Source organism: Sminthopsis crassicaudata, chromosome 4 (assembly GCF_048593235.1).
Source record: "Sminthopsis crassicaudata isolate SCR6 chromosome 4, ASM4859323v1, whole genome shotgun sequence".
Classification (NCBI taxonomy): Eukaryota; Metazoa; Chordata; class Mammalia; order Dasyuromorphia; family Dasyuridae; genus Sminthopsis; species Sminthopsis crassicaudata.
Window position 1 is genome coordinate 55,190,451 of NC_133620.1, and position 16,584 is coordinate 55,207,034.

General features: G+C 34.5%; 1 protein-coding gene across 6 annotated transcripts in view; it reads left to right on the top strand.

Moving 5' to 3' along the window:
• The window catches only part of POU2F1 (POU class 2 homeobox 1), a 232,011-nt gene that overhangs the window by 102,996 nt on the left and 112,431 nt on the right, over positions 1 to 16,584 (top strand). For 5 of the 6 annotated variants that reach the window (XM_074266501.1, XM_074266503.1, XM_074266507.1 and 2 more), the window contains one exon: positions 11,652 to 11,717. In XM_074266501.1, the coding sequence (XP_074122602.1) occupies positions 11,652 to 11,717 (66 nt within the window). Of the gene's footprint in view, positions 1 to 6,498; positions 7,576 to 11,651; positions 11,718 to 16,584 lie in introns of those variants that run through there. The other variant, XM_074266502.1, reaches the window with a different exon arrangement.

Genomic DNA, 16,584 nt, shown 5'->3' on the forward strand with positions numbered 1-16,584 from the left:
TTTCCTTTTGCCCTTCTTTAGCACAGTGCCACCCATGTGTACTCTCTGTCTCTGCATCCCTCCCTGTGATTGGATGACTCCTCCCAGAGTCTGCATTAAGGAGGGCAGCCATCTCTTCATCAATCACCAGACTATATTCTGGACTTCTCCATCATAATTTTTCAACTTCTTTTTGTGTATTATCTTCCCTTATTAATAAGTAAGCTGCTTGAGGGTAGAAACCATTTCTTTTTGCTTGTATTTGTATTCCCAGCCCTTAGCACAATGCATGGCACATAGTTAACAGTATGCTTGTTGCCTGCCATATAATAATGATGAGGAAACCCCAAAACTCTGAAAAATCCTTAAAGGAGAAGACCTTCTGGGACTCTGCCTCAGGGAGGGGACTCCTCCCTGGGTGGAGTCCAGAAACCCATTGAATTCAATTCAAATTCTAACCCTGGCTGAAACCCAGCTGGGACTCCACCTACAAGCCCCCTTCAGCTTGTAGCCAAAGCCCCCTATTATAAAAGAGCCAAGCTGGAGTCCTCTCTTTGCAGAGGTCCCAAACATGGCAGCTATGCCACTCTTGGCACGCCAAAGGCTCTCTGCCCACTAGAACCCTGGTTCCGGTGTCTTTTATCTCTCTACCTTCAACTTTACTAACTAGACTTTACTCCCAAACCCCATAATAAACCTCTTTTATCAATCTAGGTTTTCAAGTCTGTAAATTCTTTTAAAGGGGATTCTCCCCCCCCCCCTCCTACTAGACCTCATTTAACTCTGTATCCTTGTACCGAATCCAAAGGGATTGCAGGGGAGCTCCATTTGACTCCCTGTGCCCAGAACCTGCCACTAGACCTCAATCAAACCTAATTTCATTTAGGTACCCCCAATTCTAAACCTCATCAGTAAGCACTTATTAAATGCTTGCTTGCTTGATTATAGCTTGGAAAGTTTATTTCTACAGGTGGTGACCATTTTACATAAATTAAAGGTATTTGAACTTATAAAGAACTTTAATGGTAATAAGATCATAGGACTTGTTAGCTTTTCAGGCTATTAGAGCCTGGCATATAGCAGATAGAGCTACTGGACTGTTGGAATCAGGTATTCTTGCGTTCAAATCCTGTCTCAAGACACTTTTATAGCAGAGTGTAGACAATTCTGCGCCTAAATTTTCTCATCTGTAGACTAAATGGAACCTGTTTGCCTCAAAGGTCCCTTCTAGTTCTAAATTTGTGATCTTAGAATCAATAAAACCTCAAGAACCAATTCAATGTACTAAGAACAGTACTAAGAGTACAAATGCAATCAGGAAAGAAAAAAAAAAAGTTCTACTAATAGAATATAGCCCACACAATTTTACATGAAAGAACAACAACAAGGATTTCCTACATTATTCAATACAAAGTAGATTGGGCAAGATTTTGCAAAAATGACCTCTGCTTTCCTTTTAAAATTCTTTAGATCTGAATATTACAAAGAAAACAATTAAATGATAAGACCTAATGTCAATTTATGAGTAAGAGGATTTAGGCTTAGAAAAGGGTGTTTAAAAATATTTTCCAGTCAAATGAGAAAATGGAGACCTATAGAAGTGTAATTATTGTTTCAGGGGTCACATTGGTAAATGGCAGAGCCATAGTTCATGCACAGATCTTCTACTTACAAATTCAGTCTACTTTAAACTATAGCTCTGGCTGAGTTTTTGCATTTTTAAAAGAGGATGTACTGTGTCCTGCGCCATTGCCAGTTCTCTTGACTTTTATCTTGCCACTGGACTCTGATTGTTCTGGAAAAGAGATGAAGATTGATAACTTTGCTTAGTTCATCCAAGTCAAGTCATGACATCACTTTCACAATGTCATTGGTCCCCTGAGAATGAAGTACTAATAACAATAGCTTCTTGGACCAAATAAGTCTTTAATTGGGTGAATCTTAAGCAGTGTAAAGAAGTAAAAATATTTAGGCAGAGTAAGAGGATAAAAACCACAGGAGGCCTGGATTTATAATTTGAAAACCACATTTTGAATTTTAGCTCTTTTACTTTACAACATTGCCATTCTTACCTCCATTTTCTCTACTTTATCTTGTCTGTAAAATGAATGTTTCTTACTGGATAATTTTTAAAGTTTCTGGATCCCATTCTCATTTTCTTTATTCAGTTCTTATTTTTAATGAGCTTTCATTTTTATCAAGGGAGGATTTTTGTTTTTTGTTTCTTTCAGAATTGAGAAAGTGAAGAGAAGATGGGGTAGAATCTGATGTGTGTATATGGGCCATTTATAAGTGAGGATCTTATAAATAATGATAATAAATAAAAATAAATAATGGTTAATAAATGAGTAATAAAGTTTGGTCTCAATGTCTTTTTTTTTTTTTTGAAAACCTCTATTATTAGGTAATTAACTTTCCCAAGTCCAGTTCCACATCACTAGTTACCTTGTGGATTTATCCCTACCTTACTATAATCACTTGCATCCTAAATTCATTATATCCAAAATTGAACGTATTATCTTTACCCTTAAACCCTTCTTTTTCCTTATTTCTCTGTTTCTTTCAGGGACATCACCATGCTTCTAGACAATCTGATTAACATCCTCAGAGTCATCAAGTTTTCATTCTTTCTCATTCCTTATATCTGATTGTTGAAAGTTCTAGTTTATTCTGCCTATACAAGGTCTCTTTGATTTGTCCCCTTCTCTTTACTTCCAACACCCAAATGTTCTTAGAGTACAAAAAGAAGTAAAAAAGAAAGACAAATCCTGTCCTAGAAGAGCTTATGTTTTAATGGTATGAGACCACACACTAAAAGATGTGTTTTATATGAATAAATTTCCAGCTTGAAAAGGCTTCTGGAACATGGGAGCAAAGGCAGCTTCCTGGGAAAAAGAAAATGCTCCTCCGGATCTGGGTTATTGCAAAATGTTCTTAATCTTGCCTCCAGCCTTTTCCCTCTCTAAATTGTCTTCAACTCTGCTGCTAAAATGATATTTCTAAAATAGGTCTTATTATGCCATCTCAATGGTCTCAGGAGGTCTCAGTATCTCCTGGTCACCTCTAGGGTGAAATAGAATTCCAACTTTCCTTCCCAGACTGATTTTACATTAATTTCTCCTATATACTTTTCCTTCCATCCAAAATAGTCTTTTGTTCCTCATACAATGAATATTTCATGCCTGAAATGCTTCTCTCTCTTCTACTTAAAAATCTTCAGTCCTTTCCAAGTTCTCTTTAGAAGCAACACCAGAGCTCCAGTTGTTAGTACTTTTTCCATCCTCAAAATTACTTTAAATTTGTCTGTGCTCATATTATTCTTATCTGTAATAGAATAAAACTCCTTGAGAGAAGTAACTCTTTGTCTTTGTACTTTAATAAGTAATAAATATTTTTGAATTAAATATGGTGGAAAGCTTTTTTTTTAAAACAAGGTGCTCATATCTTACTAGAACCATGCTGTGATACCTCATTAGGGATTGGAGATAATCCTCAAGAGTATAAACTCTGATAAATTCTTCTAAACCAGATAGACCTAGCTAGCATGGACCCTGGTAATGGACTTATGAAATTTATTGACCAGTTTGAACTCATTGGTGCATCTGCAATTTTTAAAAAATAAATACACACACACATATATTAAATTATATATGATTTAATTTTCAAAACACAATGTGACTTTGGTGATTTTTTTTTTTATAACAATGTTTTCTTTTTCCAAATACATACAAACGGTTTCAACATTCATTTTTACAAAACTTTGTGTTCCAACTTTTTTTCCCTTTCTTTCCCACTTTGCCCCTCCCAGCAAGTAATCTGATATAGATTAAACGTGTACAATTCTTCTAAACATATTTCCATATTTGTCATGCTGCACCAAAAAAAAAAATCAGATCAAAAGGGGAAAAATCATGAGAAAGAAAGAAAAAAAAATAACAACAAAAGGTGAAAATATGCTTTGATCCACATTCAGTTTCCATAGTTCTTTTTCTGGATGTGGATAGTACTTTCCATCACATGTCTAATGGAATTGCCTTAAATCATTGTTGAAAAGAGCCAAGTGCATCACAGTTGATCATCGTATAATTTTGTTGCTGTCTACAATGTTCTTTTGGTTCTGTTCGCTTCACTTTGCATTAGTTCATGTCTTTACAGACTTTTCTGAAATAAATCTGAACATCATTTCTTATAGAACAGTAATATTCCATTGCATTCTTATACCATAACTTATTCAGCCATTCCCCAACTAATGGACATCCACTCAGTTTCCAGTTTCTTGCAACTACAAAAAGGACTGCCACAAACATTTTTGCATATATGGGTCCCTTTCCCTCCTTTATGATCTCTTTAGGATACAGGCCCAGTAGAAACACTGTTGAACCAAAGGGTATGCACAATTTGATAGCCATTAGACATAGTTCTAAATTGTTCTAGAGGCAGAATACTTTGATCTGTTCACAATTCCACCATTAGTATTCCAGTTTTCCCATATTCTATCATTGTCTTTTCCTTTTATCTTAGCCAATCTGAGAGGTGTGAAATGGTACTTCAGAATAATTTCTCTAATCAGTAGTGATTTAGAGCACTTTTTTCATATGACTAGAAATGGCTTTGATTTTTGTCTGAAAATTGTCTTTTCATATTCTTTGACTATTCAGCAATTGGGGAATGGCTTTTATTTTTACAAATTTGCATTTGCAACTCTTAAAGACAAAATTAAATATGATTTATTTTTGCCTCTGTGGAGAGACATAGGAGACATTTAAGTTTCACACTTTTAAGAGAGCATATAAAAGGACAAGACCACTCTTTGGGAGGAGATTCAGAACTATTGACTTCCAGGAGATTCACAAGGCAGAAACCCACAATCCCACACTCTTGGAGGCAGAGTCAGATTCATTCCCACTTCGACTTTAGTGCTGGCTGGAGACATTGGGAAGACAAAAAGTTGGAGAGATTCCGACAAGAGCTCTCCAGAATCAAGGAGAGAGATAGGCCTCTAAGAAAGCTAACCAAGATCAGAAAAAGATTCAGGATTTTGAAGGACACAATAAAGGATCCGGATTTTAACTCCTGGCTGCACTTTGGGATTATTGATCTGAACTGAAACTAAGGCTGCCTCCAGAATCTCCCCAAGAAACCTGCTCCCAGAGAATGATTATAATTTAGAGAAAGAGAACATTACAATAATGTAATCATAGTAAGATTCTTGTTATTTTCATTCTTTTTCCATCCCCCCAAACATTCTTTATTTCCAGTTTTTTACTCTTGTTTCCATCAGACATTCTCCTTCACAATCATTTATCATATTCAGATCAAGCTCATTCTTGCTTCCCATACCTATTTATAACGTTGTTTCCCTCTATTCCCCAGATCTTCCTGTAAGATTCACGGGCAGGCAAATAGGCACACACGCACATGAACACACACACACTTTTAAATTTTACCGAAATTGTCCCAGTATTTTTTTTTAATCCCTTGCCATTCCAGTTCTTTATTTTTCTTCTTTGAATACAGAGATAACATTTGTAATCTGTAACATACTGTTTTATAGTTATGTCATTTTATTTGCTATTTCATGCATTATTTTCACCTTAATTGAACTGTAAAGTTGTTGTGGACAAGAGTTTTATTACTATTTGCAATCCTGGACTGGCTAGCCGAATATACTATAGATGCTCAGTAAATATTTGTTTATTAAATAACTTTGAATAAAGAATTGATATTTTACAGAAAGAGCATAGACATCTAGTTTAGGAATGCAATTGGCCATTTCTTATTGTTAATTAATAATATGGCATAAAGTATGCTTGTGAAAAATCACTCATATTAAGCTGAAATTCTTGGTTTCCATGGCATATAGTAAATGATATTTTTTTTATTATGTAAGTAGATTTTCATGGATTATTTATCCTTATATTTATATGTACAATGGAAGGGACCTGGGAATCTATGCAAAAACATTGTCAGCCTAAAATGCTATAGAAATATACATAAAATGCTACATAGAGCTTGCTATTATTCATTTGTCTTAAGAATTTGTGAAAGAAGAATCTTTGTGGAACGAGTATGAAAAATGAAAGACAACTTTTGTTTTCAGGAAGAGCTTTGTATTTTAGTTGTAATAAAAATTCTTGGTGACGGAGAAAATAAGATTACCAGATGGTTAATATTTTGATTATAAGTGAAACTAGTTTTCATAAAGATCATTAGCCTCTTTTTCTTTCAGAATTATAGGTTAAGATATCTCTTTTGCATTGATATTGCCTAAACAATTATGGTTTGGAGTTGAGGCTTTTAAATTTATTCAATTGGTATGACATACTCAAGTATTTTCCTATAAATACATATCTTTTTGATCAGGGAAAAATATTAGTTAGATAGCTTTGCAATTGACATTTTCTGGATTTTTTACTATTTTCCAGCAAATTAACTATAATGCTATTTCCCACTCTGATTGCATATTAGTGGGGATTGATTTTCTTTCTTTTTTTTTTTTTTTTTTTTTAAAGATACTGAATAATAGTTAGCACTTGCCTAATCCCTTGCTGTAACCTGGTAGTATGAAGAGATTAACAGACAATGAATGCTAGGGGGTTGTAGACATTTTTTTTATGGAATCTGGTCTCTTTCCAGGTTCACAATATTGTCCTGCTACTAAGTGGGACCTTCTCGTGACAGTTCATGTTAACATTGAGAAAACTCCACAGAGATAGGCTAGCACCATCCAGACAGCTCTTGGTTCTGCATCTACCTTGCTAATTGTTTCCTTGGGATTATTTGGACGTTGTAGAATGCTTTTGGCAAATCCCTTTTATTATTGAAGTCATTGTTGCCAGCAGGAATAAGATTAAAGGTGCTTAAGTCTGTAGAGTTGTTTCTAATTTGTACGTGTCATTTCAGCAACGTTTTAACAGAATTCTGTCTTTTCTCCCTCCTTCTCCCCTTGGTACTGTGCTGAGGTAGGTCTGAAAAGCCAAGCCATTGGAAGAAATCTCATTTTGTTCTCCTAATTATTATGCTGGCACTCTGGAGATAATTTTTCCCTTCATGCACTGCCAATTAATATGCAAATGAGCTGATAAATATTTATGTAGTGATTTAAATTATGCAGGGAGTGCTTTCAGTGTACTCTGCAAATGAATTGTTCCTGGACTTCAAAGTGCTGGCTGCTGTGCTAACGAGAGGAGATTTGCATAAGGCCCTAATCATGCGCATACTGATTAAGCTTCATTATGGAAACTGCCAGCTGCAATCTTTGTTTCTATTTTATTACAAAAAGGGGAACTTTTCATGCTTCAGTTGCCTTGACAATGTCAGTCCTAGCTGGTAGTAGAGCCTAAAACTCCCCAGAGCAACTGAAGTTTCCTTATTCAGTTGAAGATTGCTATGGTGTAACTGAAGTTGTATTTTGCTTCTCCCTGTCCCCTTTCCAACCCTCACCCCCATCCCTTTCTCATTCTGTTTTAGAGCTATAGTATAGATTTGTGAGAAACCATCTCTTTCCCCAACTCCTTGCTTTTTCTTCCTTCCTTTGGACTTTCTAACCTGTAGAGGATTTTTGAGCAATGCTGGACTGCAGTGACTATGTTCTAGGTGGGTACCTACTCACTTCTTTTTTTTATAAGCTTAATATGGAAATAGAGGGGGGGTGACTTATGCATAAGTGCTTAATCGAATATGCAATGGCTTGAGGTGAGAAGAGTTAAAGGGGAAAGCTTTTGCAAAGCTAATGCTCACATGAATGTATAGCTAGTCTCTTCCTACTACTTTTTTCTCTTTTCCTTTTTTTTTTCCTTAGTTCTTTTTTTTTTTTTTTCCTTTTTAGTTCAGAGGACATTTTCAGCACATATCTTATATTTGTGGATGAGATTTTTTGCTCTATGATTTTACCATGGAAATTTTAGTTTACCTTAATTCATTTCTTGGTTAGAAACAAGCCCCATGTAGATAATTATAAACATTTTCCAAATATGATATGCAAAAAAGTAAAAAAGAAAGTGAATAATCTGAATTAATCATTTTCCCTGATGCTATAATGCAGTCTGTGCTTGTACTTAAAAAAAAAAAATGTGAACTTGTATTTGCTTTCTTTTGTAACAAATAATTATACCTAGTTCTTTAAAACTCTGATACTATTTCAGGCCTTTGGAGTCTCATTTTTAGGGTTTGCAAAATATAAGTTGTATCGCAGAAGGCTAGAACATTGTTTTTGAAGTTTTGGCTTTGCACATTTTGAACACTCCACCATGGCCAATATCTTAAAATGAATACCTAGGACACTTTGGTTTTCAAATATAGTCATTTTCATATTAACAGAGTTTAAACTATCATTGAGATGCTGAAAACCTATTTTAAGGATAGTGTGTAAATTTAGCATCATAGATTCATTGGACAAAAAATTCATAGGATCAAGTCAGTCAGCAAGCATTTATTAAAGATCAAAAGCTGAAAAGAATCTCAGAGGTCTTGGTTGTGATAATGTGAGAAAAAAAGAGAAATTTAAAGAAACAAATTCATATGAGATATTTTTAAAAAACAACAACTTTGACACAGTATACATTCAACTCAATTTCCTATGTCGTTTTGAATTCTTTGATTCTCTTTCATATTTACACAGTGAGAAATTTTGCTTAGAACAATGTCCTAGGGACCCTGTAAGATCCTTAGTCATCAAAGAGGATATTGCATTTACTCAGAAACTAAAAATAATATAATTTAGAGTAATTTAAAAGATTGAAACCAAACGATTTTTCTATATGATTCTCAGTAAGCCAAAAAAAATTTAATCAGAATTCCCCAATACTTCTTTCCTAGCTTTACACCTTCCCTCTTAGTTTCCTGATCTTAGTGAAATGATTTGATATGATAATTGTGAATGAAACTCTTGAAAGCATAATAGTATCCTGTTAGAAGATCTCTATTGGCTACCTATAACTTAAATCAAGAATTAAGATACTGTTTTAAAGCTACCTGAAAGAAGGTGGTTTGACTACTTATAATTTCAATCAAGAAGTAAGATACAGTTTTAAGGCTACCTGAAAGAAGGTGTTTGACAGTAAGAGATACTACTGCTTCTAATCTAGGCTTATTGGTTGTCCGGCCAATTCTACTCTTATTTGGGAAGTCAGTTTGTTTACTTGTTTTGAACACATTTTTAAGTCCTAATTTTAATTCATCATCTTTTCAGTTCTTCCTAATTTATTTGGTATGTGACGTTGAGTTACATAGTTGTCTAAAATTCCTATTGCATTTAGATTTTTCTATATTGTCTCAAAACTTTAGTTAAGTCATACAGAAAGCTAGATTTTAGTCATGGACTTTAGCACCTGCTGCTTTCAGTCCTGGCACTTCATTCTTTCAGATAATATTTAAGCTCATTTTCTGAATAGATATTATCAGTTCTGAAAGTGACTTGAGAGATGGAAGCCATCCCTTCCAACTGGCCAGAAGCTGCCTTTTGAATTTCAGAAGAGAAAGATGCTATGTATTTTCTTGGTTGTATGTACAAATCATCACTTGTGTCACAGAAAACTCACAGAAAAGTTGTAAATGGAATTTATTTTTGAAAAGTTTTGCAATTCTTATCCATCAGGTTTAGAATTAAAACTTTCATGATAGTAGGAACGAAGGTTAAAGTGTCCCAGCAACTGATAAAAAACTGTCAGAATCCTTGATTAGATCTGGAAGGAATCTTGCAGAGGATTTAATCTCAGCCCCCTATTTTATAGTTGGGGATACTGAAGTGCAGAGAAGGCAAGGTATTTGCCTAAAGTCATACAAATTCCTAAATCCCAGAGCTAGACTTTCAAATACCCAGATTGAAATCCCAGAACATTTTCCCTGTGCTTTGCTGCCATTATTACATTTTCATTACCTGTCGCAATGCCTTACAGGTGCTAGCCATCCAATAAGTATTAATTGATTTAATTTCCTAAATAAATGTTTTGGCACATAGGTTAAAAGGACTTAAAATTTCTGTTTTCATAAAGCCAAAATCAACAACATTGTCTATTGATAACCACTAACTAGTTTTTCCCAATTGCAAAAGAAGCAGTGAGAATGATTATGCTGAATTTTCAGTGTATATATACAATAAAGGCATTCTTTTTAAAAATATGCTTCAGAACTCCTTTGAAGGTAAAGAATAGAAAAATAGTCTCATACTGCATTGCAATAGTCATATTCCCTCTTTTACTTCTTTAAAAAATCTTCTGGAACAACAGTTATTTTAAAAACACAAAGAAATATATCCAAATTAATGAATTTTTATCTAAAATTCATTAAGGCTATATATAAAAAACAGCATTTTGTTGTCATTGTAGAACAAGACATAGTGTATTTACCTGCCTTTCATTTATGAAATTATCTTAACCAAATGAAATTCTTCTTAAAGATACTGGTATTTGTTTAATTTGACACTTTTTTTGGGGGGGGAAAAAAAAGAAAAAGTTTATCATCTGAAATGGTCACTAGAGTTAGACACTTTAGTTCTTTTTTATATTTTATCATTCTTTGGAGGTTAATGTATATGAGTATCTGTTCTGACTGAAATAATGTTGCATTACACCAAGATTAGAATATTAGCCTTAATTTCTTGTAGTAGTTAAGTTAGTGACCTATCTTATTCAGAGATTTATTTTTGTACTGGTGAATACTCAGTTCATCTTGGTAATATCATTTACTCATGAAGTTCTGAGATTTCACCAGAAGTTTATTTCTTTTAATAAAGTGTTATGGTTCATAATAGAAAATCTGTTTCTCTTACATGTCATTCCTTTAGCTTCCCAGTAGACTTTTGAGTTATATTTATTTGATTTCTCACACCCCCTTTGTTTGATATGTTTTTAAGTAAGTCAGTTTCTTATTTGTGAAACATCAAAGGTGAGGACTCTCACAGGAATTCTTTATTCTTTATTATAAATCATTTTCCATATCAAAAAAACAATTTTTTAAAAATCCCTAACAATCTCTGTGTTTTTAGTTGACTTTTTCTCTGTACTGCATTACACAATACAATACACATTTATTTGCCTAATGTGTGTCAGGCACTGTGCTAAGTGCTGGGGATACAAAAAGAAAAGGAAAGAGACTCTGCCTTCCTGGAGCTTACACACAAAGAGAAGCTAAAGGGGAAGGGGTAGAGAGGTATCCTGTGTCTGGAGCATGTTGTTGATTGGTGGAGTGGAATCCTAGGTATGCAATTGATGGGAATTGAAGAAATGTGTGAAACAATAAACATAAAACACAGAAATATTGAGGATAATCTATAAGTAGGTTTTAGGGTGGAGTGGGCTATGATTATAGATAACTCCCTTTGTTTTTTAGTCTGCATCTTTTCAAAATGTGATAGTAGTAGAATTTGCTCTCTTCTTCCACAGTTATGTAGAGTAAGGAGATGGTACTCTGCGGCTGGAGTCAGAAACGCCTGAGTTTAAATTCAAGCTTACATACTTACTAGCTGTGTAACCTTTGATAAATCACTTAATTTCTGTTTGCTTCAGTTTCCTCAGCTGTAAAATAGGGATAATGATAGCACCCAACTTTGGGTTTGTGAGGATTAATGAAATAATATATTTGTAAAAAGGATGGCACAATACCTGGCATGTAGTAGGTGTTTAATAAATGCTTGTTACCTTCTTTTAACTTAATTCATCTCTGTTGTAATGCAGACTCAAGAATGAACAATCCGTCAGAAACAAGTAAACCATCAATGGAAAGTGGGGATGCCAATACAGGTAAGAAGACTGTTTTCAAATTTAGCTTTTGCATTATATTAGACTGAGGAAGAAATTCATCATTTATGTATAGTAAGTCTTGCTGTGCCAAATATTTTGTGAATAAAAAACTATTAGCAACATTTAGTTCATCTTAAATATTATGAACAGAATTTGAAGCTGAAATAGGACAGAAGTTTAAGAGCTTTCAGAAGTTGCAGCGACAGATTGCAGTTGGGTGCAAGAAAATTCCTAACAGTTATTAAAAATGAAATGGATTGTGTCAGGGAATTATAAATTCTACATTGCTGTTGATTTTCAGCAGAGATTAGGTAATCACTTTGGGTCAATATCATAGAAGAAATTATTTCTTGTTCAGAAACAGGTAGAACTGGAAAACATTTGAACTCTCTTCCAATTCTGTAATTCTGTGTAATTATTTAGGTTTGAGGGGAGCTTTGTTTGTTACTATAGCTCAGACTGTACTTTCAAACAATGTCATTTTCATGATCAACATACTCTAATAAGACTTAAACTTTGCTCTAATAGCATTCAGTTTACTATTCATTAGTAACTTTTTTGATAGAACAAAAAGCCACTTAAAATGTGCCCAAGTTCTTTTACTTGAGGAGTTGAACCAAGTTATTGCAATGAAAGAATACTTTCTTTTCTAGACTCTGCTATATTCAGATTCTTGTTAAACCTTCCAACTTCTATCTTGTACTCCTCATTTGTTTATGTAAAACAAACTTATGAGGTACCTGTGTGATTCTAAACCTTTTTAAAATTTTCTGCTACTTCTGAATTTGAGACAAATCAGTTGTCTTTGGGTTATGTCTTCTAAGAGGACAAGAGGGCAATCTTTCAGAAATCTAACATAGACTTGGACTACTACTAGAAACATAATCCCAATTTTTACTTCACTGAAACCTTCTGCAAGTCTTCTACTCCCTCATTGAATTCCTACATGGACAGAGGATTGCTATATCCTTGATTTGACACCCCTGACATCCCCACCCCACCCCTGCCAAGGCTAGTGGCACATTGTCATTTTGCCACATACTTTGAGGGGGAGGAACAGTTGTTTTGTATTTGTGTATATACAACTTAAATATAGATAGATCGAGTCTGGTGTAGAAATGAATTCTAATCAATGAAAGAGATAGGACAATGCAGAGGAGTGCTCATACAAACACCAAAGGCAAACCTGTAGAGCTGCATTTAGAAATAAGATTTTCAAGGTATAGAGGGAACAATAGGGGTACTAATGATAAAGTTAGTATTTTACTTAGGGAAGAAATTCAAAGTATAATTTCTTTAATGTTCTTCAGTTAATAACTTTTAAAATTTAATAGCATATATGTTCTCTATAACTATTCATAAAATTACCATGACTGTAAAAGTGCAAAATGATAGAGTACTAGATAATTTGTCAGTCACCTTTAAAAACATTTTTTTGTTTCTTAATCTATGTCTCTTCCAGCTATCCAATCACATAACTTAAAAAGTTTTATTTTTACCAGTTTATGAGCAGGCAAAATTTGAAAACAGGAAAAAAAAATCAGTGTTATAGTAAAACAAAGGAAATCAGCATGTTGCTGAACCTTGCAGTCTTTAGAAAAGAGATTTCTATTTTTTAAAGGAGCTTTTTCTTTTTTCAGAAAACTTTTATATTTTTGCATATTAAAAAGAACTTTTGAGTAAAATCCTTAGATAACTTCTTCATATGTGGTTACTTGGCTTACCACATAAAAGAACTGCTGAGAAAATTTGTGGTATGTAAATTGAGTTGGAAAAGGAATTGGCAAGTGACTCCAATATCTTTGCTAAGAAACCCCAAATGGGATCGTGAAGAACTGGGCATAACTGAAAACAACAACATAAATCCAGAATAGTTATTATATCTGAATGAGGATACTTTTGTTGGGTATCCCTGAATATTTCATTCATTTAATTTAAAGCCTTAGTTGCTTTCAGAAATACAAAGATATATAGAGCATATGGTACTTACCTTCAAGTAGATTCTAGTTTAGAAGGGGAGATAAGACAAATTCACAAATAACTCCAATGCAAGACAAATATGTCAAGTAATATAACAGAAGCATAAACAAAGTACTGTGACAGAGAAAGGCTATTTACTAAAGAGCCTTATATAGAAATAAGGGAGGTTAGGTAAAGCTCTAGGAGATGGCTTTAGCATTGTGCTATGAAAGATCAGTAGAATTTGAACAGATATGGATAAGAGAAAGGCATTCCAGGGAAAACATGGAATGCTCAATCAACAAACAGTATTTTACTAAGAATCTACTATGCACTGTATGAAGTGCTATGAACACAAAGAAAGGTAAAGACAATCTTTTCTTTTAAAGAAAATTAGGTTAATGAGGCAGACAACATATATTTGAATAAGATAGATACAGGATAAATTGGCACTGATGGGAATCAGGAAAAGATTGAGTTCCCACCTGCCTTCTCTGGCTTCTGAATCTCTCCAACTGAATCCTGGCTGAGGCTCCTAGCTTATATCACTAGGAAACCATTTGTTGTAGGATTGTTGTAGGATTAAATATAAATGCTAAACTAGATTTAACTATTGTCTCCTCATTTACACTTAATACCTTGTTTCAAGTTCTAGCCCATAACAGTTGACTATCCAAGTCTGAGTTAGGAGTGCCAGTAACTACATTATGGTCAAGGAGGATGACCACTGAAGTGAATACCATTCTTGAATGACTCAAGTCATTGAAAATATTAGAATTCACTGGTTTGTTATAATTCTGGTACTTAGATGTCTACCTACCAAAACATAGAGAGGAACTATGTAACTACAATTACAAAATGTTCAAGAAATAAAGACAGCTAAATAATTGGAGAAATAATAATTTCTTGTGAGAAAGCAAACCCAATATAATAAAAAATGACAGTACTGCCTAAATTAATTCACTTATTCAGGGTCATATAAATCTGAGTTCCAAATAACTATTTGATAAAGGCAGAAAAATAATAATGCAGTTTATCTAGAGTAGCAAAAGATCAAGCCAAATTTTCAAGAGAAATAATGCATTTGTGGAGTTGGTAGCCAGATTATGATACATTAACAAATAAGTCCAAAGAACCTGAGATGTAGAGGCCAGCGGATGTACTGTCTCCTCAACCTTAGAAATACAATCAAATAATTAGAAAAGTTTTCTTCTGAGAAATTTTGCTACCCATCCCTTGAATCTAGGATCAAAGGCAGAAATGTCAACAGTGGTACCAACGCTACTGTTTTTGTCCTATTTACAAGACAAATGATTTCTTTAATACTTGATATTGTAAAAATGTACTTCAAAATGTTAAAGAATATAGAGAACATTTGGGTATTTGATCTAGGATTACAAAGTAAGATTCAGTCAAACGTAGCCCTCTTATATGCCCTATTGGTTTTATTTCTTGCCTACTCTGTATGCTTTCATTTTCCATAGTATGTTAAAAAAATGCGTCTATATTTGGAAGTTCAAGAAATAATTTAAATTTAGATTGAGTGAAGGGAAATATGCTTGAGGTCATCTAATCCAACTTTCATTTTATGGTTGAGAAAACTGGGGCCCCAGAAAGGTCAAGTGATTTATACAAAGTCACATGGGGATAGATGGCACCCAAGATTTGAATCAAAAAACATAGCTATTAATATTCCTGACTTGCCTTAGTGATAATTTCATCCTTCAGAAGGTGGAGGGGGAAGTTCTCTTTTAATTTCATTCTTACGCAAAGAGCCAGATACTAATGTGGAAATAATTGGAACTCTAAGGGAAAAGAGGTCATTCACTTGTGGAATAGAGAATTCAAGTAGAGGAGAAGAGTCAATCATGGTGTAGGGTCTGGAATTCTCCAATCAAGGGAACTTCTAACATCTTTTCCCCTAAGCTATTTGTACCAAAGAAAGTCAGCGTAATCCCATTATTATTATATGACCAGTTTAATAATCATAATGGGTTTCTTATATAGGGACTATCTGGGACAGCAGCTAGACTATTCAGTAGATCCCCACAAAGACCCCCCAAAAGTCCCATAATAATTGTAGAAATCAAAGAAAGAAAAGAGAATCTGAAAAGAATGATTTTATATATATATATATATGTGTGTGTGTGTGTGTGTGTGTGTGTGTGTGTGTGTGTATATATATATATATATATATATATATATATATATATATATATATATAATTAGATGTAACGTGCTCTCCTGGCAGTTACAATTACTAGTCTGTCCTAGACCCACCAGAGCACCTTTGACCACTGTCCTTTGCAGTGTGAGCTCTACCCGGCTCGCCTCCTCTGAGGCCTTCTAAGGTCTCTGGCCACAATCTCTTGAATCTATAGCTTAATAACCAGTAGCGCACTCAAGAACAACCACGTGTAATCTTAAAAGCCTTTATTATACCTACTCACATAATGCCCTAACTGATGCCCTGACTTGTTGGTTCCCGAGTGAACACCTGGTCAGAAGACCCATGTGTTCACTACCAAAACCCTTACCTCTTTTGGCTACCCATCTTGGCTTGGCCACCCAGGCTGGGGAGCCAGGGTGAACAGCATGAGGTTAAAGAGAGCGGTTGCTGCCTGCAGTGGGCTTACATAGGGCCTGTGAGGTCACACACACAGCCAATCAGCGAGAGAGTCACCCATTACGAAGCTATCTCAATATGGCCAGGATCCCGCCCAAGGGCAGTCCTAATATCCACAGAAATTACTTCTGGGCCTCAATCTCCCGATGCACTGTGTCTGCCCATTTAAAGGGCCCTTACAATTAGATATTTGCATTATATTAGCAAGCAGTTCTAATTTTGGGCCTGGGTCCCAGGGTTCGGGCAAAACACCAGCACCCTTAGATGAGGACCTAGACCTTT